This window comes from Leptodactylus fuscus, chromosome 1, assembly GCF_031893055.1.
Source record: "Leptodactylus fuscus isolate aLepFus1 chromosome 1, aLepFus1.hap2, whole genome shotgun sequence".
NCBI classification, from domain to species: domain Eukaryota; kingdom Metazoa; phylum Chordata; class Amphibia; order Anura; family Leptodactylidae; genus Leptodactylus; species Leptodactylus fuscus.
The window spans coordinates 330,496,559-330,521,112 of NC_134265.1; the positions used below are offsets into that span (position 1 = coordinate 330,496,559).

Sequence of the window (24,554 nt, forward strand, 5' to 3'; positions counted from 1 at the left end):
AAAGCCGCAGCCTGGCGCGACCAATAGCCAGAGGAAAAAAACACGGGCCAACTTTATTCTTATGTAATATCGTCGCTGACTAACAGGCCTAGCATAGGCTTCAGCATTCCCAATACTACAGAGAGGATGTAGCAGAGCTGAATCTGTACCTCATGAGGTTTTGTAGGGGTCGGTTCACACTACCGTTATTCAATGTCCGTTGCTCTCATCCGTCACAGAACATTGAATGACAGATGTAGATGGAGCCCCTTCTGTTGGGTGTCTGCTACACTCACCCCAATGTAATAAACATGACAGAAGGAGGGCTCATCTTCCGTAAAGTAACCAAACATGAGAGAAGAGACGTCCGCCATGTTGTTTACATTAGAGTCAATGGGGACGAGATAGAAGGGGCTCAGTCTGTGTCAGGTGACCGCTACGGATTGCAATAACTGTAGTGTGAACATAGCTTGAAATCGTCGAAATCGCCTTACAGGCAATGCAACAATATAAGGCCGCAGAGACTGATGAAAATCGGGGAGCTAAGTCCTGCAGGGAGGAGGCGGAAACCCAAAGGTCACCCGCCAGACGCCATTATAGTCTATGGGGTCTGCAGGTAACTGCTGTTTTAGTGATTTGTATGGGGGAGTTTTTCCTCCATTGGATTTAGTTTTAAGTCGTCAGACACCCAGCGGCCCCCATTATAGTTAAAGGGGTCTGTCGGTTTCAGGGTTGCTGCTATGTCAGTGACCCACCTCTCCATTGTTGGGGTCCTCCGGCAGACCAAAACAATGGTGAGAAAAGAGGAGCGAGTATATTCGATGGAATACCTCCGCCGCACAGATCCCGGTGCAAAAAAGCGCCAGGGAAGGGGGGAGGGGCATCAAATTTTTACTGCCCCTTCCACTTTCCCCGGCGCCTCTCCACACCAAGAACTACGCGGCAGAGGCACTCGATCGAATATACTCGCTCATCTCTAATGGTGAATGTGAATCTAGCCTAATTTGACCTAAGAGTTCTCATATGAGAGTTCACCCAGCTTTCCTAGTGTCCTGAACAGAAAACCTAGCAAGTCAAAATATACTGGACAGGGTCTCCCTTGTCAGGCACTACCTTCCAATAGGTGGCGCTAGAGGTACAGTTTTCCCATCATGGAAACCTTATCTGCATATTCTTCCACTGCTAGTACAAGGCTCGTGACTGTCACAAAACAGCGCCACTCATGTCCAAGGGTTGTGTTGGGTATTACAGCTGAACTGGGCTGGACGGCAATACCATAAACAGCGCCACTCTTACCCATGGGCTGTGTTCAGTACCGAGCCTAATTTACATGAAAGAGGATGTGTTGTAATACCAGTCACAACCCATGGACAACAGTGGCGCTGTTTTTAAGAAAAAAAAAGTCAGACCCTCTCCTCCAATCTGATACAGCCGGTCTCAATTTTCTAACGAAAGTCCTTTCTGCTTGGACTGTGAGGAATTCCGCATCTTGTAAGATTATCTTGCATCCCCCTGGGAACATAGTAAATATTCAGAGGTTTTCTTGGAGAAGCCAGGGATGGACCAGGGATGGTAAATCAATGTCGGCCTCCTTTTCCTGCTTCTTAACCTCTACACCTCTAGACAAACCGACACAGCGAGAAACTCAACTTCCAGGGATGGAAAACTCACCGCAAATGACGCCAGATTTACAAGAACTCCCAGTAAAGTCCCAGTGAGTCTGGACTGGAGCCATGTGGGAATGATGAAATATAATCTCCATAACACTGCCGATATCCCCGTAACTCATGAATGACTAGTCAGACGTGCTCTGTTTACACACAACTTTCATTTCCCTTTATTTTTCTATGACTGGTCATAAAATCAGAGGAAAAAAAGTGACAAAAATGTTGTAAATTTTTTGAGCAAATTTAAAAAAAAAATTAAAAAAGTTCTGCTGTATTCGGTATACACTAACAGGAATGAGCTGCAATATCAATCACAGCCTCTTAACCAGTGTGGCGCTGTATCTGCAGCACCATGGACCCTTCAATCCGTCGTGAGACCCACACAAATAGGATATTGATGGATTATCCCACAGATAAGCCTATAAATTTATAAAATGTCCAATGTAATATATTCCCAATGTTTTTTTCTTGAAGTGATTTTCTAGATTGATAATTGTGTGGGGGCAGTAAAAAAAAAAAAAAAATCTGCTGCATCGGGAAACAGTCAAGAAGTAGAATATCTACTTCGGAAAACTGTATATGGCCTTAAAGGGAATGTGTCACATAAAAAATACCGTCCAATCTAAAGGCAGCATGTTATAGAGCGGGAGGAGCTGAGCAGATTGATATATAGTTTTGTGGGAAAAGATTAAGTATAGCCTGTCATTTATCCATTGAAATCTCTTCTGTTTCTATTCTAAGTCTAGGAGGCGGAGCCATCATTGATAGCATACAGAGATCAATCATTGATGAGAAACCCAGGAGGCGGTCCTAACATAGAACAAGCAGAGATTTCACAGGATAAATGACAGGTTATACCAAAAAGTTTTCCCATAAACCTATATATCAATCTGCTCAGCTCCTCCTGCTTTATAACCTGCAACCTGCAGATTGGACGGAATTTTTCACGTGAGAGATCCCCTTTAAATTTTAAAGGTATGAAAATCTGGCAAGTCCGATCAATTTGTATTGATTTTTAAATATGAGAGAAAATTCTTGATCTTCACCATTTGCCAGCCATCATGAAGATAACCTGGCCACCAGATCCCATAATACCTGGAGGTAGGAGTCCAATGGGCGGGCCACCTCTGTGACGTCAGCCTTCTCTATAGGAGTGTGCATATAGATCACCATAAAGGACCGCCCACTGGACACATAACTATTGTGAGAGTTTATTGCTTCAAGCCAATCTGACCAGGAGATCACTAGAGACCTGATCAAGTCTCAGACGACATTACGTTAGAATAAGAGAAACTAAAATATTGTGTAGTTAAAAGGTCCTAAACACACAATATGGCGCTGTACTTCAGGTCTTAAAGGACCCTATAAATCATAGGTCATTAACCACAACCCCCGGTGAAATGACTTATGTGTTCTCCCCACAGGTCACCACGCTGAGGTCGCCCACCATGCCCTAATACAACAGCACCATTGTACTGTCTGGGGGGGGGGTGTGGGGGGGTCTATACTGTAAATAAAGACACCAAATATTTATGTGAGAAAATTTAGGGAGTGGACTAAGGACAGGAACATGGTTCAGCAAATTCCTAAAGATCGTGAAATCCCTGCTTGCAAATGGCTTCTCCATAGAAAAGTACAAGGCACACTTAGAATTAAAGGGGTTGTCTGATCCAGAAAAAATAAAATACAAAAAAAAAAAAAAAAAAAAGGCTACTAAGACCATCCCTGTTTCTTTGGAGGACTCAACGGATCCAGTCATTACACAGACAACCAACCACTTCAAAGGGATCTGTGCAGTGCTTCATTTCACCTGAAGGGGCACTGTAGGGGAATTTAACACATTTACCTACAAATTACAGGTGGTCACTGGTCCTAGGAATTACATTTATTTTTTTAGAAAAAGGGATTGTAAGGAGAGAAAAATACCTTTAAGACAAGGCCATTTTAGAAGGACATTTACGAGATGCGCTGCAGAAAATACAGCGGTTTTTGAAAAGCGCAGAATGTGGATTTTACCTGCAAAATTTCAGCATTTTCCTCAAAAAAATATATATGTAGGAGAGCGCAAAAATGAAGTGATAAGCAGTGAAAAATGCAAGCAATTTTTGCTGAATTTTTTTTCTTCACCCTCCCCGCCACCCCTTTTTTAAGCTGTGATTCACCCCATGTGGCCCTTGCCTAAGAATTTCCAGCCCCTCTGTGCGGCCCAATTTGACCGTAGGGGAGGTCAAGCCAAAACAACTGTTCAATATTCACCAAGTATAATGCACGTATCCCATTTTAATAAATATAACATGTCCACAATACATGCGAGGTGTCGGACGGTGTCTGATCAGGCGCCAAAAGGGATAATTTAATATTAGAGAAATATGGCAGCTTTCTTCCACAGCATCCTGATATTGAAGCTCAACTCTTAAAATGAATGGTGCGGAGCTGCAATACAACATACAACCTGTGGGACAAGGGTGGCGCTGTTTTTAGAAAAAACAAAAGAATAAACCAAAACACTATTTTTTCTGTGACTCCAGAGGTCTTGTGACCCCTTCTCATGGATAACAAGGAGCCAATGAAAATATGCAGACTAGATCATTTTCTCCGCATGATAGAAATTTTGATTCACAGGAAACATCATTGACCAAAAATCCTCCTCTACATCGCTATCACTTAGTAAACAGTGGCGCTGCCTTCTCAGAATTCTGAATTTGTTCCAAATTTCATGGAATATCTGCAGAACAGAGCAGTGGTGTGTTCAGGGGCTTACATAACCCCGGAGAAGAAGTGTGTGATGGGTCAGGACGGAGCTGATAACATACATGTACTCGGGAAGAAGAAGACGCTGCTCTACGTCTAGTCCAAGGAGATGGCACCAGTCCAATCCACTGTACCGACATGACATCAGTATGTAAGTGAACCCCCTACACCAGGATACGACGGCTCTCCAGCTGCAATTCTATACACATAGGACTAAACTGGCATTAAAGACGGGGAAATGCAGTTTTTGGAGTTTTTTTACTCTGAAATTCTAGGTCAAATGTAAAAACATCTACAATCTTTAGACCATACTTGTCAATATCCAAGGGCAAAAGAAAGGAGTTTAAGAACAAGGCCAGCCCCTACTGGTGTGGCCGCACCCCTATGGGGGTGCTACAACTCTTTTTGTGACATGCTGGTCATGCCTCTTTTTTGGGATGTGACTGCCCATGTTCCATGTAAAGTAACAAAGGCCTGGAAGATGTGAGATTTGGCCATTCTTCTTGAACTCCAGGTAGTCACCTCTCTTTTCGGGAGCCTCTCTGATGTTTCAGGAGTTGGAAAATTTGCTTTATTATTCCTTCTGCCCCAAACTCTGTGTTTTCTCAACGGGCAGAACCTTTGAGAACTTTGGCTTTTCCTCCTTTTCCCTGCTCCTACCATTTGCCATTGAAGTTGGGAAAGCCCCCATACACACAAAGATGGTTGGCCAATCTAACCAAAATTGGCGGGCTTGGCTGCCATTTTTCTAATATGTATGGAACCTTAAGGCACACTAAAAAGATACAAAAATAAGCCCATTGATTTCTATGGGTGCTATACTGCAACACTACTGGAAGAGGAGGAAAACTCCTGGGACCCAAGTTCATCTTCAATCGTAGTCGCCACCTCCTCCTGCTCCTCCAGTCCTGGTCGCTGCCACTGAAGGTCTCAACATTGGCTTTGGGATTAGGACATTGTTGGGGGAACGGGAGTGAAGAGGACTACAGAAAAGGAGGTAAGTATGTGCACATCTGGTGTGGGATCTCTATTGAGGGGGAATGGGTCTGAAGTCTGTTTTACGGGTCCAAAATTTATTTAGAAGCTCTAGGGCAGTGGTTTTCAACCTGTGCAAATACAGGGAATGCTCGAGTTTTGGGGCTCCTGGAGGAGCAAGCGCCGCCCAAACCATGTTGTAATACTGAGGCACAGTGGTTGCCATGCAGAAGATGGCCTCAGAAGACTCTGGGTCAGGGATAAGGGAGAGTGGAATCTGTTACCTAATGGACATCACAATGTCCATTGGGGGCATCACAGTGTCCATTGGGGGCATCACAGTGTCCATTGCGGGTACTCGGCTGGAACTTTTTTTCCCCCATTTTTTCTAATTAAAAAAAATAAATTTATAAAAGTCTATTCTCATGAAAAAAAAAAAAAAAAGTTTGAATTCTGAAGACATGTTGATGAGAAGTGATATTAAAGCGGTAACATCCCATCCGCTAATCAAGGCGGGGGAGAAAAATTGTATAAATTATCCGATTTATGCGACAAAACATCTGCCACCATTTCTAAGTCAATTTATGCGAAAGTGTCTTCATTAGTAAAATGAACAAAAGCAGATGTACTGGTATAAAAATCATAATATATTACCATACTATCAGAAGAATGACATTAGCATCAGCCATCCTTAGCTGTAGTACCTCTGCAGTGAGCTCCTAACTTCTGGGACAGGAAGTAGCTGCCTGACAGTTACTACATTAGCTCTTGTGGGGCGATCCTGCTCAATGATATTGGATCGGAACTTGGTGGAACCCCTCTTAGAAGTTAATGTATCACAGAAGGCAATCTGATGTTATCAAAGTGCCTCGTATTAAAAAAAATAAAAAATCGTCACCCACTTGGCCTACACACTCGTGTATAAGGCCTTCTAGGGAATACACTCATTGCTTGAGACCACTATGTGCGATATGCTGTGATTTGGCCTTTGCAGTCACATGGCATCGTGACATTGCATGACTTCTGAGGCCCAATCACAGCCATGGCAGTTCCTGATGTCAGTCAGAAGAATGGAAGAGAACAAGGAGCCGCGCCGGGGCCCAGAAGAGGTGAGTAACACTATTTACAATTTTGGTTCAGACATGTTCAGTCTGGAAGAAACTGCAGGTGGAACCTCGTGAATATTGTAAAAACCAAATAAATAAGCAACTTGAACAAAATCAAGAAGCTAACCCGGGTTGACCAGTCCTAACACTGGCTAATAGTGGGAGGGGTCTGAACAAGGGACTTGCCTTCACGACCAGGACATAGGCCGCTATAAGTCATATGGTCAGAAGTGGTCTTGAGTTTATCCAAAAAGTTCCCAACTTAAGTCGACCATGCACACTAGATTTTGGCAAATGAAATGGCTGATTTGTCCAGATCGACTATCGAGCACCAAGCTGACATGTGACAGTCAATTGTGGCTGGCCAGTGGCATACTTTAGCCTGCCACAAGTACTGTATATTAGCCATGGTGGATATATTCGGTTGGAAATACCATTGTTTGGGATGATCGGGCTTGGCTATCTAAACGTATGACAAAAATCAAGCCAAAATGAAGTCCTTAGGGTAAGTTCACACTGGGTATTTTGGATCAGAACCTGAGGCCGCTTCAGATTCCGATCCAAAAACCGGTAGCCGCAACTGAAAGCCGATGCACTGCACTGGTATCCAGCCACGCACTCCGCTCCAGATTAGGCCCAATGAATGGACCTAGTCCGGAGGAGGGAGAGTCTTCAGGCCGAATTGCGAGGCGACACGGCCTGAAGAATGAGCATCTCGCTTCTTTTTTCCGGGAGCCGGAACATGAGACATGAGCGGCTCCCATTGATTTCAATGGGAGTTGTATCTTTGGTCAGGGTTTTGAGGCGAATACGGCCTCAAAACCCTGACCAAAAAACTCAGTGTGAACTTACCCTTAGATGATAAAAAAAACAAAACACCTCAGACAACTCGTGGTAAGTGTGCTCCAGGCTAGGGTCCTGCGAAGGGCTGCTCACACTTCTGCACACATGTACGTATCCATCCTATTCTCCGTTTATTGACAAGGGGAAGGGATTTTCCTGCAAACCGTAGAATTCTCGACATAAATAGTCAAAACTCTTGCTGGTGTTCGGGAAAGACGCAGATGTGCTCAGCGCTATATAATTTGACACGCTGAACTATTCTTCCAAATTGCTTTTCAAGGCTCGATAGAAAGTAACCTTGAGTTAGATGAGAACTCATAACAAGACTGCGGCCCGGGTCAGGAGGAAAACCTAGGCCGTCCAATTCATTCCGCAAATCCACTGCACGCCAATATAGTCTCGCTACGCTGTCTGGCAGCATTACAAGCTCTACACTCACAGTCTGATGGGGTAGACATGGCAGCACATCTAAACAGACAAGATGGCACAGACTGGGTCAAAACTGGAGTCCTCTGCCGTCTTAAAGGGCCAGCAAACCTAAAATTGCTAAAATGAAGACAGGCAGGGGTGTGTTAGTTTCCTGCAAGTTTTTACAGATAAAGTTAAGTGTGGTGATACCATTAACAGCCTGGAATAACTGAATAATAGGTTACGCCATACCTACAAAGGTACATGCATGTACACAGCGAATTGGTCTGGCATTGGCTTAAAGGGGTGTTAGTTTCAGCAAATTAAAGGGGATTGGCACCCCTCAGATCCACAGGTTAGGTAAACAATCACGAGAACAGAGTGTCCAGTGAGCCCCAGAGCTGTAACTTGGGGGATCCCCTACCCATCTTGTGCCATTTAGAACAGTGCTATATTTTATGTGGCAGGGGGACCTAGGGGCCAGCGCCTTACTACTGCACCCTCTATAGCTACCCCCTTGCTTTGTCCATGACTATAGCCACTCCATTCATCTACATGAGTACAGCACTCAACCATCTACATCTATCTCACAAAACTCGCTGCAACCTGCTACTCATTTATTCAGTGAGGGTCCCTGCAGTCGTATTAACTGAAATATCCCTTTAATTCCTCTTACTGTTGTCATTCAACAGGAATTGGAAATTCATCACTGGTTTCTTCACAGAGGATAGAAAGCTGTGCTGGTCATGTGATGGACACACGGGTGCACGCCTCGTATCAGTGCACTTACCAGGCCTGTGCGATGTAACATGCCATGCACCTGGGAATCCATCACATGACCAGATCCAAATCATAAAGAGGGCTCCGATGGAATGAAAGCAAGCAGAGATCCTGAAAACTGTGAAAAGCTATACTGGACATGGTAATGTGACTATAGCCATCACTTACTGCTGTAAGATACACAATCTATCCTTAAACTTTTTGATTATTTAATAAACACAGATTTAGGGTTAAAATGTAATTTTTTATTTTTTTTTCATAAAAGCAAAAAGTCAGACGGAATTTTATTACGTTAGATCAAGGTATTTATTTTGAATGTAAGGGCCAGTACACACGGACTAAACGCATGTGTATTTTGGCAAAATACACGTGTAAAAATAAGATTCCCATTGACTTCAATGACATTTTGGACATGTATTTTGATGTGTATTTTGACGTGTAAAAAAAGTGTAATTGAAGTCAATGGGAATCTTATTTTTACACGTGTATTTTGCCAAAATACAAAATACTGACTGATCTGACTGACAATAAACGATCATTGCAACGATCTTTATGTGTATTTTGTTTCTTTAAATGAAGCGCTCCGGAAACACTGGGACTTCTTAGGGAGATCCAGAGGCCGTGAGCAATATATTCAGACAGCACCTCCCAATGTGAACAGGTGCAAGCTATAGTGGCAAAATACATGAAAACAAAAAAATATAGCAGCACTCTAACACAGCACAAATTTTATATATATATATATATATATATATATATATATATATATATATATATATATATATATACACACACACACACACACATCCCTATTATAATTATATTTATTACTAAATATTGTATATACACTAGGGGATTTTATACATTATATATCTAAATATATATATTTTATTTATTTATTTTTTTAATAAATATACATTTCAATCAATTAGATTTCTGTAATTGACAGAAATAGCCAAAGAATTCAGCATGTTAAAATCTATCATATTCTATTATTGACAGATTCAAACGATAAAAAAATAAATTAATTAAATCAAGAAACAAAAAGAAAAAAAAAAAAAAAAAAAAAAAAAAAAAAAAAACCCAAACTCTACAACTCTATTAAATGAGAACATATGCTAAAATGGAACACAGATTTCGGAATAATTTAACCATAAATTATGAAAATTACTTTCTACTTTAGTCCCTGGCATCCAAAGAATTTGCAGCGATCAATCAAAATCCATAACATTTTTTTTTTATAAAACAATATGTGGGGGTCATTCACTCCATCACTGTGTGGCACACGTAGTGGAGATCCCTGAAATCACCCGAATATAGGATTTCTGTCTATGGATTGCATGAACGGTTTACTTACCAACATGGAACATTGAAAGCGTCTGGCAGCATTGATGGGGTTAATCCAAGTGCCAGAAGAAAACAGCTGTAGAGAGCAGATGCCTGCGAGACAATAGACAACTATGCTGCGCTCTCTTGCAGTCTATGTAGCTGGTGTTTGACAACCTGCCTGTCTCCGCACGCAGAGGATTGCGCTGGAGGGTACGGAGACTTCAGGGCAGGGTGTCTCACTGGTTTTACAAACCCAACTTTCTCTGCTTGTCTGCAGTAAGTTATAAACACGGCACGTTAAACAACCCGTTCCAACTTGTCGGCGCGGCGAATGCAAGGGAGACAACAAAAAGTGCTCTATCACCTATCAGGCACTGACAGATGCACTCATCGCTTCTCACAAAACTGGTGTGCGCACAAGGCGCAATAATAGGATGTGAAGGAGCCACTTATAATAACGCAGACGTAGCAGAGCCGAGTTTGTCAACACATCGAAATGACTGGTTTGACTGCAGGTGAAAGGACTAAGGCAATCTTTGTACAGCGCTGCGGCACATGTCAGCGCTATGCAAAATAAAATATACCCATGCAGTATATTGCAAAGCAAGTATACAAAGTCCTTCTTGTTAGTATACGCAAACAGTAATTAGAAAGTAATCTTACCTCCATCGGAGACTGTGGCGGCCTGCGGAGAAGAAGAGAGAGACATGAGTGTATATGAAACCGCATTACAAAATTAAAATTCATTAAATAAAATAAAATTATAATAAAAATACAGAAATAAAAAAAAAAAAAAAAATTGTGAATATCTGTCAAGTCCGGAATGCAGACTATATTGTGATAGAGTTCTAGCTCCGCACATCCATCTGAATTGCAGCTTTGCTCCACCCTCCCGCCGGAGACAAGCGAGCGACTAACTCCTCCTCGGATAATCAGGATTTCAGTCCTATCAGTCACTCGCAGTTCATAGAAGGGGGAAAAAAATAAAAAAAATTCTGCTGCTTTTGCATAAAAACACTAATCAGGGCCGGGATAAAAATACTCCGGGAAGATTTGCATAAGCAGATATTCTGCAGAGGGAATGGTCGTACGCCGGAATACAAAGCAAAGGCAACAAGTGGGGGGAAAAGAAATGGAGATCATCATATTAAGACGTCTATGGAGCCACACACCCTGGTGTCCACCCAATGGGAATGTATAGTACGGGCCCCCTTCCTTCTCAGAGTCGTACAGAATAGAAGTAAGTATGGAAACCCTATACACACACAGGGGTCTGTGGCTCAACATGAACCCAAAAGCCATATCCAATATTAAACCAATACTCGAGAGACCGAGACCTTTCAGATTATTAGGACTTTGCTTAGACCTCAGCACTGACCATTTGGTATAAAAGGCGGTAATTGGATTTACCATAACCTCATGTTGACCCCTAAAGATAGAGGATTCCCATTAGGATCCATTAGCCAGATGAGATTAAGGCTCACCATACACACGATGGGGCAATTATTCCTATGGCTCCCATATATAGGCACACTAGGGTTAGTATGCCTTGTCACAAGGGAGGGGGAGTAAACGGATGCAAATAACATCCAACATGCCTAACCAGTCTTACCCCTCCAACAGTCCCAAGGCCCCCATACATATTAGATGGTTGCTCAGTCTCACTGGTAGGCATTCATGTAATGGGCTTCTGTATTGGACAAAACTCAGCTTTTCAAGTATCGTCATGACCTCCTGTAAGGTCACTGGTTGGTCAATGGAGTAGGTGGTCATACTCCGACTACCTATGTACATTATTCATCTGATCAGAATCATTGGGGAAGTGATTACAGGGACATGTATAACAAATAACCCCACAATGGCAGGAGAAATGGCACTAGTCGTATGCCTTACTGTTATAGCATTGCTTTTAAAGGGATCCTATCATTTAAACGGAATTTTTTCTGCCTACCACGTCGGAATAGCCTTAAGAAAGGCTATTCATCTCCTACCTTTAGATGTCTTCTCCGCGCCGCCGTTCCACAGAAATCCCGGTTTTCACCAGAATGCAAAATAATTCTCTCACAGCACAGGAGGCGTCCCCAATGCTGTGAGAGAACTCTCCAGCGATGCCTCCATCTTCTTCAGGAATGGGGGCTTGACGCGTCTTCTTCTGGGGGTTGGCTTCAAACTTCTAGGCCTCAGGCAGCCGACTGCGCATGCCCGCCGGCCACAAGAAAATGGCCGCTTACACAGTATTGTAAGCGGCCATTTTCTTGTAGCCAGCAGGCATGCGCAGTCGACTGACTGAGGCCTAGAAGTTTGAAGACAACCCCCCGGAAGAAGACACGTCAAGACCCCGTTTCTGAAGAAGATGGAGGTGGCGCTGGAGAGTTCATTTGCATACCAGCAAAAAACGGTATTTTAACCAAACGGCGGCGGCGGAGAAGACATCTAAAAGGTAGAAGACGAATAGCCTTTCTTAAAACTATTCCTACGTGATAGGCAGAAAAATTAAGTTTAAATGTATGGGGCCCGTCTTTAATGACGGCCCCATACATTGGTATACAGGGTGCCTATGGGACTCCAATATGGACTTAGAGGGTGTTCCTAAAGATTCATACAAACAGATTTGCAGGATTCACGTGAACACAGTGGAGTTAGCCATGCCAGCACATAGGCTGTTTACCCAAGGATATTCCCAGCAGATATCACACCAGGAAATAACATGAGAAGTCAACGCTAATAAGAATAGGATGGTGATTAATTGTAATACAGTAGTTATAGGATTACGGCTCAGACGACATGACAAACTCAGCTGTGCTACACCCGGATGAGCTCTGTTGCACAATTCTAGCTACCCCATGAGCAGGACTCAGTACTCCACTTTCTCTGAAGTCTAAGGACGTCAATACTGACGTGTACGGTAAGTGTCATACCCAATAACTGTATGGATTACAAGTAGCCATCGAGAGGATATGACATGGCCCACCACACAACTCAAGTCTTATACAAGTTCCAATGGTCGGGATCGCCAGAATGAAGGGGCCTCTGTATATTGGTCTAATGACCTCTGAGATCCCAAGGATGAGAAGTCTTCATGGTCCATGCTAAATATTGGACGTCTGGGAAGCTTGTTTATCCAGACCCCATAGAAAGGTGAATACAACACCAAGTGTTGTGTACAGGACACTTAAGAGGGTCTATTAATTGAAGAGGCTATCTACATTCCTTCAAGGCTGCTCCAAGGAGATCTTGTAACCTTCCCTAAAAGTAAACACCTTAAAGAAGATGATTGCCCCTTAGTCTATCAGGCAGACAAGCAGTAATCTAGATTGTAGATTAGGACTTCAGACCTCCATAGTATAGGATTATTTGGATGGGTCTTGACCAATGTTGACTCCATTGTGTCACTATCTCAACACTACACTGGATGATGTGATATTCCCCCAACAATAAGACAGAGGAGTTATCTCTGGAGACCCTGAATACTATCACGTACAGGGCAGGGGCTCTTCACACTGAGGAAACTCAAAAATCAGCTCCAAATTTTATCTGGAATCTGCCCCTCACCGTTTTCAATGGAAGGCAGTGACGGATGCAAGAAGAGACTGTACTGCCAACTGCCAGAGGAGGAAGGAGACCGATTCTGTCCAAAGCCTGTCCTCAGCAGCATCAAAAGTGACATATAAAACAAAAAAAGGATGGAAAGGGGATTTCATGCTAAAAACACAGCAAAATATTGTTAAAAAGCTACTTATTGCCTTTTAAATTTAAGATAGGTCATAGAATATAATAATAATAACAATAATAATAAATAATAATAAGGGCAACCCCTTTAAAGTAGTGGTGCTCAATTGCTGGATGTAACTCACACATGCTGAGATTTCCTGCTGTGAGAGAGACACAGGTAGGTACATGATGATATGTCTAGTGTATATGTAAACAAACACAGCTCCACCCTGCACTGCTAGTACTAAGGGGACATATTTTAACCATATATATATATATATATATATATATATATATATATATATATATATATAGCAAAGTTGAAATAATAGTCAATCTGTGTAAATTCAGTGATGACTACTGAAATCCAAAGAACCTCCTCACCAAAAAGGCATGTCCATGTTTAGCAGTATTTTTACTACCCCTTAAAGCTGGAGTCACTTCTGCTAGTGTGCGGGATGGGGTGACTGGTCATATCAGTTTTCCTGTTTGCTCATGCCTACATAGTCAGGAGCCGGATTAATTGTGCAATTACTAAACCCATCAGACGCATGATTCACAGCTTACAGGAGTATACCAACATACAAGACAATATATACAAGATCATGACTCACGGAAGGGTATAAAATACCTGGCATCTATACCAGCTGGGCAGAGGGGCAACTATAGACAGTGCAGAGGTAAGACCCTCAGAAGCCCCTCTGCCAAAAAAAGACATATTAGAAATGGCACATGGTAGGTGCCAGGCAGATTTTGCATTGGGCTCCAAGACCACACCTATGGATAAGGAAGTTTCAGCAGGTCATGCAGGGCTATGTCATCCTATAGGCAGCAGGTGTCAATGAACCTGGAAGACCACTATGTGCCATGCCCTATAGATTTTAGCTTGAAGATCTTCATAATGTTTAAAGGGATCCTATCACTCAGACATGATTTTTTTTCTAAGTACCACGTCGGAATAGCCTTAAGAAAGGCTATTCATCTCCTACGGGCCGCCGTTCGCCTACAATCCCGTTTTTTTCTCGGTATGCAAATTAGCTCTCTCGCAGCACTGGGGGCGGGTCCCAGCGCTCAAACAGCACTGGGGGCATCCCCAATGTTGCAAGAGAACTCTCCACCGCCGCCTCCATCTTCGTCAGCAGCGTCCTCTTCTGGCGGTGGCTTGTAACTTCTAGGCCTTGGGCAGAGCAGACTGCACATGCCCACAGAAAAATGGCCGCTTGCACAGTATTGTAAGCGGCCATTTTCCCATGGCCTGTGGGGGCTGAACACAGCCTTACTATTAAGGAACCGCTGAAAGAGCTGCAACGTTGACAATATATTAGTTATCACCCAGCTTTCCCAGACATAGATATACCCAAGAAATTTCCTTATCGTTCCTTTTTTGACCTCATGATCTATGCGATTTGTCTTCTAGCAGGAATCCTATAGACAGGTCCCATTACGGGAATCGCTGACTTCTCATGGGGCGGCCATGATGAATGGTGTACTCTATAGAGATGACACAGAGGCGGGCGGCATTCATCACTTGCCCCCTTCATTAGCCTCTTCTGGTTGTCACAGACATGTTGAGCCATTTGTCACCTGAGGTGTGACCATTCCTTCCTACACATGCTAACCCCAGCACCAATATAATGGCAAAGCAATATTCTTGAGAGGCTCAGAGGGTTGTGGTCCCATTTACAGCCATTTGGCTGTCTTTAGAAGACGTTTGGTTCCCATTCATGTTCTCACTGTCAACAAACGGCCAATGCATGTTAATTTAATGACTTATACATGAGATTATCCTGAGTTTTATGTGAGGTCCTCAAGTGTGACAGGAAGCGCAACGTTACCAGCAGCTGCTGGGGCTAACAAAAGCCAAAGTCAAATGGGAGGCAAATACATTGGTCAGGGCTGAAAAGAGAAAAATAATGTCAAGATCGACGATCTGATAAGACAAACCAGTCACGATAAATAGGACATCAAATTATCATTATTGTTTATTTATATAGCACCATTAATACCAGGGTGCTGTACATTATTATATTAATTCCATGGTGCTGTACATCATTATATTAATTCCATGGTGCTGTACATTATTATATTAATTCCATGGTGCTGTACATTATTATGTTATATCGATGGTGCTTTACATTTGAGGGTTCATATACAGTGCACAAAATATACAAACAGATATAATACTAACAATGGCCGACTGACACAGTGGGATAGTGCCCGTGAGGGCTTACAATCTATGAGGGAAGGGGGATAGAGACAGAAGGAGAGGGGGAGACAGTACAGATGGCAGTGCGGTGATAGTGTTATTGGAGGTTGTAGGCCTTCCTAAATAGGTGAGTCTTCAGGGCCTTCTTGAGGCCTGTGATTGTGGGGGTCAGTCTTATGTGTCTTGGTAAGGAGTTCCAGAGTATGGGGGATGCACGAGAGAAATCTTGGAGACTGTTGTTAGAGGAGCGGATGTGGGCAGAGCGGAGTAGGAGGTCATTGGAGGATCTGAGGTTACGTGTGGGCAGGTAGCGGGAGATGAGGTCAGAGATATACGGAGGGGACAGGTTGTGGATGGCTTTGTATGTTAGCCAGTGAAGGGATTGGCAGAGTGGAACAGCAAAGATTCCTACTGTCTATTACATAGCAGCAATGTTGGACTGAGGTTCCTTAGGCCCACCATACTAAATGGATCTGGGTGCCCAACCCTTTCCAACCACCCCCCAAAAAATAGACAATAGTACCCTTCAAATATGGAAGTCTCCTACTGGACCATTATTATGTTAGAGCCTGAGCACACTAAAGGATCTTCTGGTATTCTGGTGGACCAGTCCAACATTGGGCAGAGATTATGAATTTATGGAAAATTGAAGAATTCCAGATGTGCCCGGACCCATCCAAACTCCTCCTTGTGCAGCTGAGGGGTTCCCATCACATGGACCCCCCCACTGATCACTTAGCTAACAGCGGCTCTTGCTCTTTAGTGCAAGGACTTGCTTAGAGTTGTGGTTGTTCAACAATCTGGGAGTAGAGCATAGTCCACCATTGTACACGGTCTAGACACCATGCTGACAATGACTGATACTAGAGATAATACAGGTTGGAGTACCAGCAACTATATTGCAGATAATTATAGACTTGGCATGTAACAGGACCCAACGTGCTGGTCATAATTCACACTGGTCCCCAATCCAAGATGGAAAATTCCATTTACCGGTAGAGCATTTGCTTGAAACTCTGGGGCAATAGTAACATAAAACCTTACCCACCAATCACCGAATGTGTAGGGGGCCTCTGGACTCTACCCAGATAGTAAATTTCAAGGAAGAGAAGGATCGGATTGGATAGTTGGGATTTTTAATGGCCTGATCTTTTTATTCTCAGAGAGATAAGCTTCTGCCAGGAGAGTCTGACAGCTGCTTTCTCTCCAGACCCGACCCAGAGCCCCATTGGGCTGAGCATGCATGTGTATGGAGGTGTCTACTGTCGAATGGGATGAGGGTCACAATCCCAATGGGGGCTATGTTGTGTGCTGTCTCTCTGAGATTGAAGACATGATGAGATACAGTAATGTGCTCATGCACCTCTATGGCAGCACTATTACAGCTCCATACGGAACTCATCTACAATACGACCTGGTCCACGAGGTGATTACCTTTACGAGTAAAATAAATATTATATTATATATATATATATATATATATATATATATATATATATATATATATATATATACACACACACACACACACACACACACACACACACACACACACACACAGAGCAGAGGTAACCCAGACTTGTGCAATTGGTTAAACTGCTGCAATGAGATCTTATCACAGAAGACAACAAAAAAGAAAGTCATTGAAAAATAGTTTTTCCAAGTAGTGTTTGTTGTTTTATGTGAGAAGATATCCTGCTGCAGCAGGTTAAACAATTAGAGAAGTTTGGGTTAACTCTGCTACATCTGTCGTGTTGGTAGCGTAATAACTTTTAGTCCTAAAGTCTACGGCGTACTAAAGTAAACCTCACGATATCTTATACTGAAGAGTATACACAATAATAACCCAATACACACCATACAACTTATCTAAACTGAATATGGAGAACCCACCACTGAGTCCAAGTCCGTAAAGCCCCGCAGTCACTCACACCATACACAGTTGCCCCTCACCTTATCATCGAAAATCTCAAGTGTCTGTTTTCTCCAAATTCCTTTCTTCAATCGCGGCATGTTAGACTACAGTTTCTCGGGGCACTGCCATAATGTAAAGACGGGAACCTGTACGCTGCCTGTACATGCCAAGGAATTTTGCTCAACTGCAAGATTACTCACTGCTTTGGCAACCGGGACTATAAACCTCCCTGTCTGGTAAAGTCGTACGTGAGGACGATCCCCGACATGTGTATGTAGGGCCTTCATCAGATTAATGGGAGTCCAAGTGTTCTGTGGTCATGAGCTATAAAGCTGGCCATATACCCTCAGAGCATGCTAGCCATATAGATTATATAGGGATGTCCCATCCCGGATTGTAGAGGTTCAGAAGAGATTTAGAAGTATCAGTGACTGGATCTCTCTCTTCTTATGGACATATGCATCAGGAGCTACCCCAAGCATATGGCAAATGCAGCCCAAGCTGACCAAAGATGGAAAGATTTGCCCCCATCTGACCACCTTTACAACAATGTTACCGTCGGGGGTGCCTGTTAAGGGGGGAAATACACTGAAAGATGTAAAATTGTTTTAACAATACTCCCAAGTCTATTGCTGGCTGTGTATTCTCGCATCCCCATAGTTGTATGAAAAAACAGAAACAAAAAAAACAAAACACAACTTTTAGGACCAATACAAATGTCTAACAATTTTTAGCACACAAATTTGTTAAAAAGACATCATCTTTCCTCCATCACTAAGTCCGCCTAACCCAAGGCCTCCTCATTGTCATTTAGTAAGATTAGGCCCAGTGTAAATTGTTCCTCCTGCCCCCTACTGTCAGCCATTGTCTCGCAGGATCCTGCTAATGGGTTTGTAGTTTAGCCCCATGCTGCTTCCACCAAAAATAAGACAAAAACAAACCCCCATAGTACACAATGTTATTAGCATAGACAAACACTCAGGGTTCATTCATGGAGATAGAAGGTCTGGAGAATTCCAAGGAGATCAGGTCACCCATGGTGAGACGTGAGGTACAGGAACAAGACATAGCATTGATGTCAAGCAATAGAACAAATTTGTGATGTAAAAGTCACCGTGAAACGCGTAGTGACAATGTGGAGTCCGAGCAGACAGCCCAAATACGTCGCAAAAGTAGATAGGGTGTTCTGTTGTCATATAGCTGTGTATAGCTGGCCACATACCTCACAGCAGGTTGGCCATCCCTTTAGGTCGGACTAGCCGACCACATTTATTACATAGGGATGTCCCATCCCTGATTGTAGATATTAAGGGTAAGAAGGATCGGGTAGTCAGATCTTCATCACAACATGTCCAATCCTTTGTTCTCAGAAGAGATCCGGCAGTATCAGTCAATGGATCTCTCCCTTCTTATCGCAAACCAAGCATACATGTGTATAGGGCGTATAGGAAGGAATAGCTGGCCACAAACTTGAGACTTATCAGATGGGGTTATTCCATCATTCAAGTTCTCTCAATAGATAAGAAGCTCTAAAAAACCTTGTGGAAACCCAACTAGCAGGGTAAAAGCCAGGGTGGTACACGGTCCGTGCACATGGCGGTTCAGGAATAAGAAAATATGGCTGCTTTTGTTTTTATCCCCCCCCCCCAAAAAAAAAAAAAAAAAAATAGTGCCACACTTGCCCTCAGGTCGTGTGTGGTATCACACCCCAACCTCATTCACTTTAATAGAGAAGCTGCAATACCAGATGCCAACACATGAACAGGTGTGGTGCTATTCTTAGAAGTAAATAAAAATAAACATCCATGTCTCAGGCAGAGCTTAACAAGAAGCCTCGTCAGACCCCATAACATGAATGGATGTGACCGTGTCTATGCTAACCCATCACTGTGTTATACATGGAAGCCATGGCACTAGTGTGAACATAGCCTGACATGCCTCACAGGAACGGTTTTTATGGATGAGTCCCAGGGTGCACATAGGTATTTTTACTGTACATTTCTGAAATGTTTAAAACAAGCAGCGGCCAGATGTTAGCGAATTGTAAAATTTCATGACGCGTTCACACACCGCAACGTTGTGCCATTATAACAGCGTGCAATTTATTCTTCTCGTATTACTTTCCGATGCGATTTTCACATTATAAAAATTAATCCGTATATTAGTTAAAAGTTCAATAACTGTGTAATATTCTTCATGTTGTGATTCCTCTGCACTTGCAAGACCTCTGCTTGCTGTCAGTGAATGAGAACACTCAGCGATATTTGGCTGCGGGAAGTCAGTAATGGGGTGGGTTTTGCAGCGGTGTTCACATGGTAATTTTTGCAGGTTGCAGTGAAGACCTGCAGCATTGCTTGACATGTTGCAGTGTCAAAAATGCAATTTTTTTCTCACTAACACGTAGGAATAGCCTTAAAGGCTATTCTTGTCCTACATTTATATGTCTTCCCCCGACGCCGTTCGGTACAAATCTTGGTTTTCTTCGGTATGCAAATGAGTTCTCTCACAGCACTGGGGGCGGGCTCCACAGCTCAAACAGCACTGGGGGCGTCCCCGATGCTGCAAGAGAAAATCTCTAGCACCGCCTCCATCTTCATCTGGAACGGCCTCTCTCCGCATCTTCTTCTGGTGCTAGGTTCAAACTTCTACGCATGTGCAGTTGGCTCTGCCATTGGGCCTTGGGCAGAGCCGACTGCACATGCCCACGGGCATTTTCTTATGCTCTGTACTCCGTTGAACTACAGGAGCGTACTGCGCATGTGCAGTATGCTCACGTAAGCAGCCATGAAAAAACAGCCACAGGCATTTGCAGTCGGATCTGTCCAAGGCCCGATGGCAGACCTGACTCCGCATGCGTAAAAGTTTGAACCCAGTGCCGGAAGAAGACGCATAGAGAGGGCCGTTCCAGACGAAGAAGGAGGCGGCGCTGGAGAGTTCTCTGGCAGCATTGGGGACACCCCCAGTGCTGCGAGAGAACTCATTTTCATACTGAAGAAAACCAGGATTTCTACCGAACGGCGGCGCGGAGAAGACATCTAAAGGTAGGAGACGAATAGCCTTTCTTAAGGCTATTCCTACGTATTAGTGAGAAAAAAAATAGCATTTTAATGATAGAATCCCTTTAAGTCTCATCGATGAATGAGCCGTCCCATAAGTTTGTCATGTTTAATTCACTGGAAGTACATCCCGCCTGGAGCTAGACACTTTTCATCTGTTTGATATACACTCAACGTGAGAAGGAACAAACAGGCATCAGAAACTGCGCCAAATTGCCATGTGTGAACAACACCTTAGTCCATTTTCTGTATGCGCAATACACACCCAAACCTATACCCACTGTCATGTAAAGGTCTTCAAAGTAAACATTACCTTCCCATCTTTATCATCCCGAGGAAAAGGAATCCTCTTTCTCCAAGTCATCCTCATGAGACAGGCTCTGCGCAGATCGGTCATAGTGAAGGATCGCCGCTATAATCCCAGTATCAACTCCTTGTACAACCAGGCCCAGCAGTCATGGGCCTTGGGCATCAAGAAGATTGTAGGCCCAGCGGTGTAAAGGAACGGCTCCAGGCTCACGTTGCGTTGTCCTCAGCTAGAGAGGTTCAGCAGTTTTTGGCCTTGGCGTGTGTTTACAGGTTTGAGATCCTACGACTGAGCAAACACCTGGGATTCTCCATATATAAATAGTTCAGTCCAGTCATGGAGAAGGCATGCCAAGTGACACAACGTGAGCGCCAAGACACAAGCCTGGTGGCAGAGTCATGTCACTAAGTGGTTTACATACATACAACATGTCCTGTCCGAAGGTACAACCTAAACTACAGGACTCGGTCACTCTTACACACAAGAATCTGAGGCTTCTCATGTAGACACAATGTCCAAGGACAGAAGAGCTTACACTCAAGTGGCTTGTATCTTGTCACATGCTAGCAATGGTGAGACTACAACTCCCAGCATGGCCTAACAGTATGTGATTGTGAATGCAGCCAAACGTTGTGTCCCAGTACTTAAAGGTAAATTTATCTTAAAGGGATATTATATCGACATTGATGGCATATCACAACAGCCGCTGGATATGGTTGGGGACAGGAGGAGGTCACCTATAGTTTTAGATACTAAAACCCTTTTAGGGTTAAGGACGCACAGGGGGAAATTAATCATTCAAGGTTTTCTGCTATAGAGGAAGATACTAAAGCACATGTTTTGCTTCAGGACCCCCACAGATCAGCTGTTTAAGCTGCGATACCAAGCACGGCCACCATACAGCGCAGTTCTTGGTATTCAGTGTAGAGATTGCAACTTTCACCTGAGCGCTGCAGCCTCTACACTGAATACCTAGAACAGTGCCATACATTATACAGTGGCTGTTCTTGGTATTGCAGCTATGCTCCATTCACTTGAGGCCATTGCCGAATGAACGTGATATCATCAGTCTGTGAAGCGGAAGTCGCACTCACCTGAGCTTCGGGCAGATGATTTGTGGGGGTCCCATGTATCAGAACCCCACCCTTCATAGTTAAGGATGTTTTGTTTTGTTTTTATTCAACCCTTAGAATACCCCTTTAATGTTTGTGTAATGTAAAATTATAAAGATTTCTAAGATCTCCGCTTGCTGTCAGTGACTAGAAATAGTGTGATTTCTAGTGTTGTGCGAGAAGTATTCGATCGAATACCTCGCCGGCATAGGAATGCGTGTCATCAGCCGAACACCAAGGGGTTAAACGCATCGAATATTCAAAGCGTTTAACCCTTGGTGTTCGGCTGATTACACGCATTCCTATCCCGGCGAGGTATTCGATCGAATACTACTCGTTCAGCACTAGTGATTTCCGCCACTGAAATCCTAAACTATCCCAAAAGTTCTCAAAGCAGTGGGTTTGTCCCCAGGCTAGTCAATTCTCTGTCTATAGGGACGGTCAGATTGTTCTTTGATGTCATCTAAAGAGTTAAACAAGGAGCGAAGACACTGGAATGTAACCTGTCCATGAGCTCACACCCGTGTTATTTCTGAAAATGAAGGTACTGTCGGATCCGTCATATCGTGGACACCAACATTGACTATATGGGGTCTGTTTGACGTCTGTCATAGTAGCTCGAGGCGATATTTTGCCTGGTATTTTTGACAGAATCTGTGACGGAAATGACTCTCCCATGTGGGTGTGGATGAAGCCTTACTCGCCAAAGGCCATACCTAATGCATGTTTGAGCGAGTCATGTGGACTTCTATTGTCAGATCAAGATAAATCCACACGCAGCGGATTTGTTTCTGTGAACGTCCTATCATCTGATAGGACGCGGAAATCCATGTGCTTGCTGCAAACAACGGAACAGAAGAAATTTCTACATCAAGACTTCCCTGTGTAAACATACCCTTAGCAGTGGATCCAGTGGTGCTGATTATCGGATTTCGGTAACATTAGGCGTTGGCGGCGTGCATGAAATCAGTTCTTTACATCGCCAAAATTATACATTACAATAAAAATTAAAAAGTCAAAATGTTGTAGACAACGGATTTGTCTGTGCATAGGACAAATCAAGGATAACCCACGATATTACACATCAGTCTCAGGCAAACATGAGCGCAGAATGCAGCCTTAGCCTTGACCACTACGCGCGCTACACATTGAAATCAATGGGAGGCTTTTTAACTCATTGATTTCAATGTGTAGCGCGCGTAAGACGGCACCCATTGAAGTCAATTGGATTCTGTTTTGAAGCGCTCACTCTGACACGTGTTTACGTGTCAGAATGAGCGGCGTGTTAGTCCGTGGGAACGGGGCCTTAAAGGATTGTCTTATCTTATGTAACCTGCACATGAGTCCACATGCCTCTATTGTCAATGGAAATAAATGTAAACATTTATAGGAGCGCAGAATTTTCGGGCACGGGTTAGAAATCCATGTCAGTATGTGAATACGGGAAAACCAATGGATAGAATGAGGCTTATCCATGTGCGGATTGGTGGCATGACCAGGCGCAAATTGGCGACAAAAATATGAGGCCAGCCTTCGATCACTGGTGCGGATAGCACACCAGATTTGTTAATAAACATACTCATTCTAGAAATTTTATTTTTCCCCCACGTCCGTTTTTGGGGTTTTTTTCCCCGTAAAAACATACATATCCTATATTTGCCCATTTTGCTGGATAAACAAACCAAATAAAAATCAACTATATAAAAAAAAAAACGTATTAATGTCCCAGTTACATCCATTAAAATCGGATCCTTGGCTTGGCTTAAAAAAACAAAACAATGAAATTCACCTGTCTTTTTAATCATTCAAACGAATATGGACAAAGCTATGAAAAACAGAGAAACGGACACAAAAAAATCGTTAACAATAGTCCGGCGAAGAGTGGGGCACAATCGTGTGAATAAGGCCTAAGAACAGGCACCGTATTTGTCAACTACGCTCTGCATTTTTAGTAAGCCAACCAAAAAGGACCATATTAGTAACATAGACACCAAAAAGGATGTAACAATCCACGAAAGCAAAAATACAACACGTATACGTGACGTCACTTCATAGAGTGCGCCACAATCGGCGTGTAACATGGTGCATAGACTGACAAAGCCATGGCTCTAAACAATAACACGGATACGTGAGCGACTATAGGTATATACCTCTAAGCAGAACAAGGCACAAAAGAAACATCGTAAGTATCAGATGCTATAAAAAGCTTATCAGGTTGGAGTCAGGACTCTAATGGGTTAATCGGTCTATAGGTGACTCCGTCAATCACAGCCCTCCATAGGGTCATGTTATAAGAGAACTCCATAAGGTCCTGACAAACCTAAACAAACCAGTGTGACACCGCCAGCTCCGCGCTGCCCCCATGCTGCTCCCACACCAACACCGACTGCAACTTGCTAATTAATGAGC

At 43.3% G+C, this 24,554-nt stretch overlaps 1 protein-coding gene across 1 annotated transcript in view; it reads right to left on the reverse strand.

Moving 5' to 3' along the window:
• Positions 1-24,554, reverse strand: part of RGS12 (regulator of G protein signaling 12) — a 114,224-nt gene that overhangs the window by 36,769 nt on the left and 52,901 nt on the right. Inside the window, exon 4 of the mRNA XM_075261041.1 lies at positions 10,502-10,523. Coding sequence (XP_075117142.1) covers positions 10,502-10,523 — 22 coding nt within the window. The remainder of the gene's footprint in view (positions 1-10,501; positions 10,524-24,554) is intronic.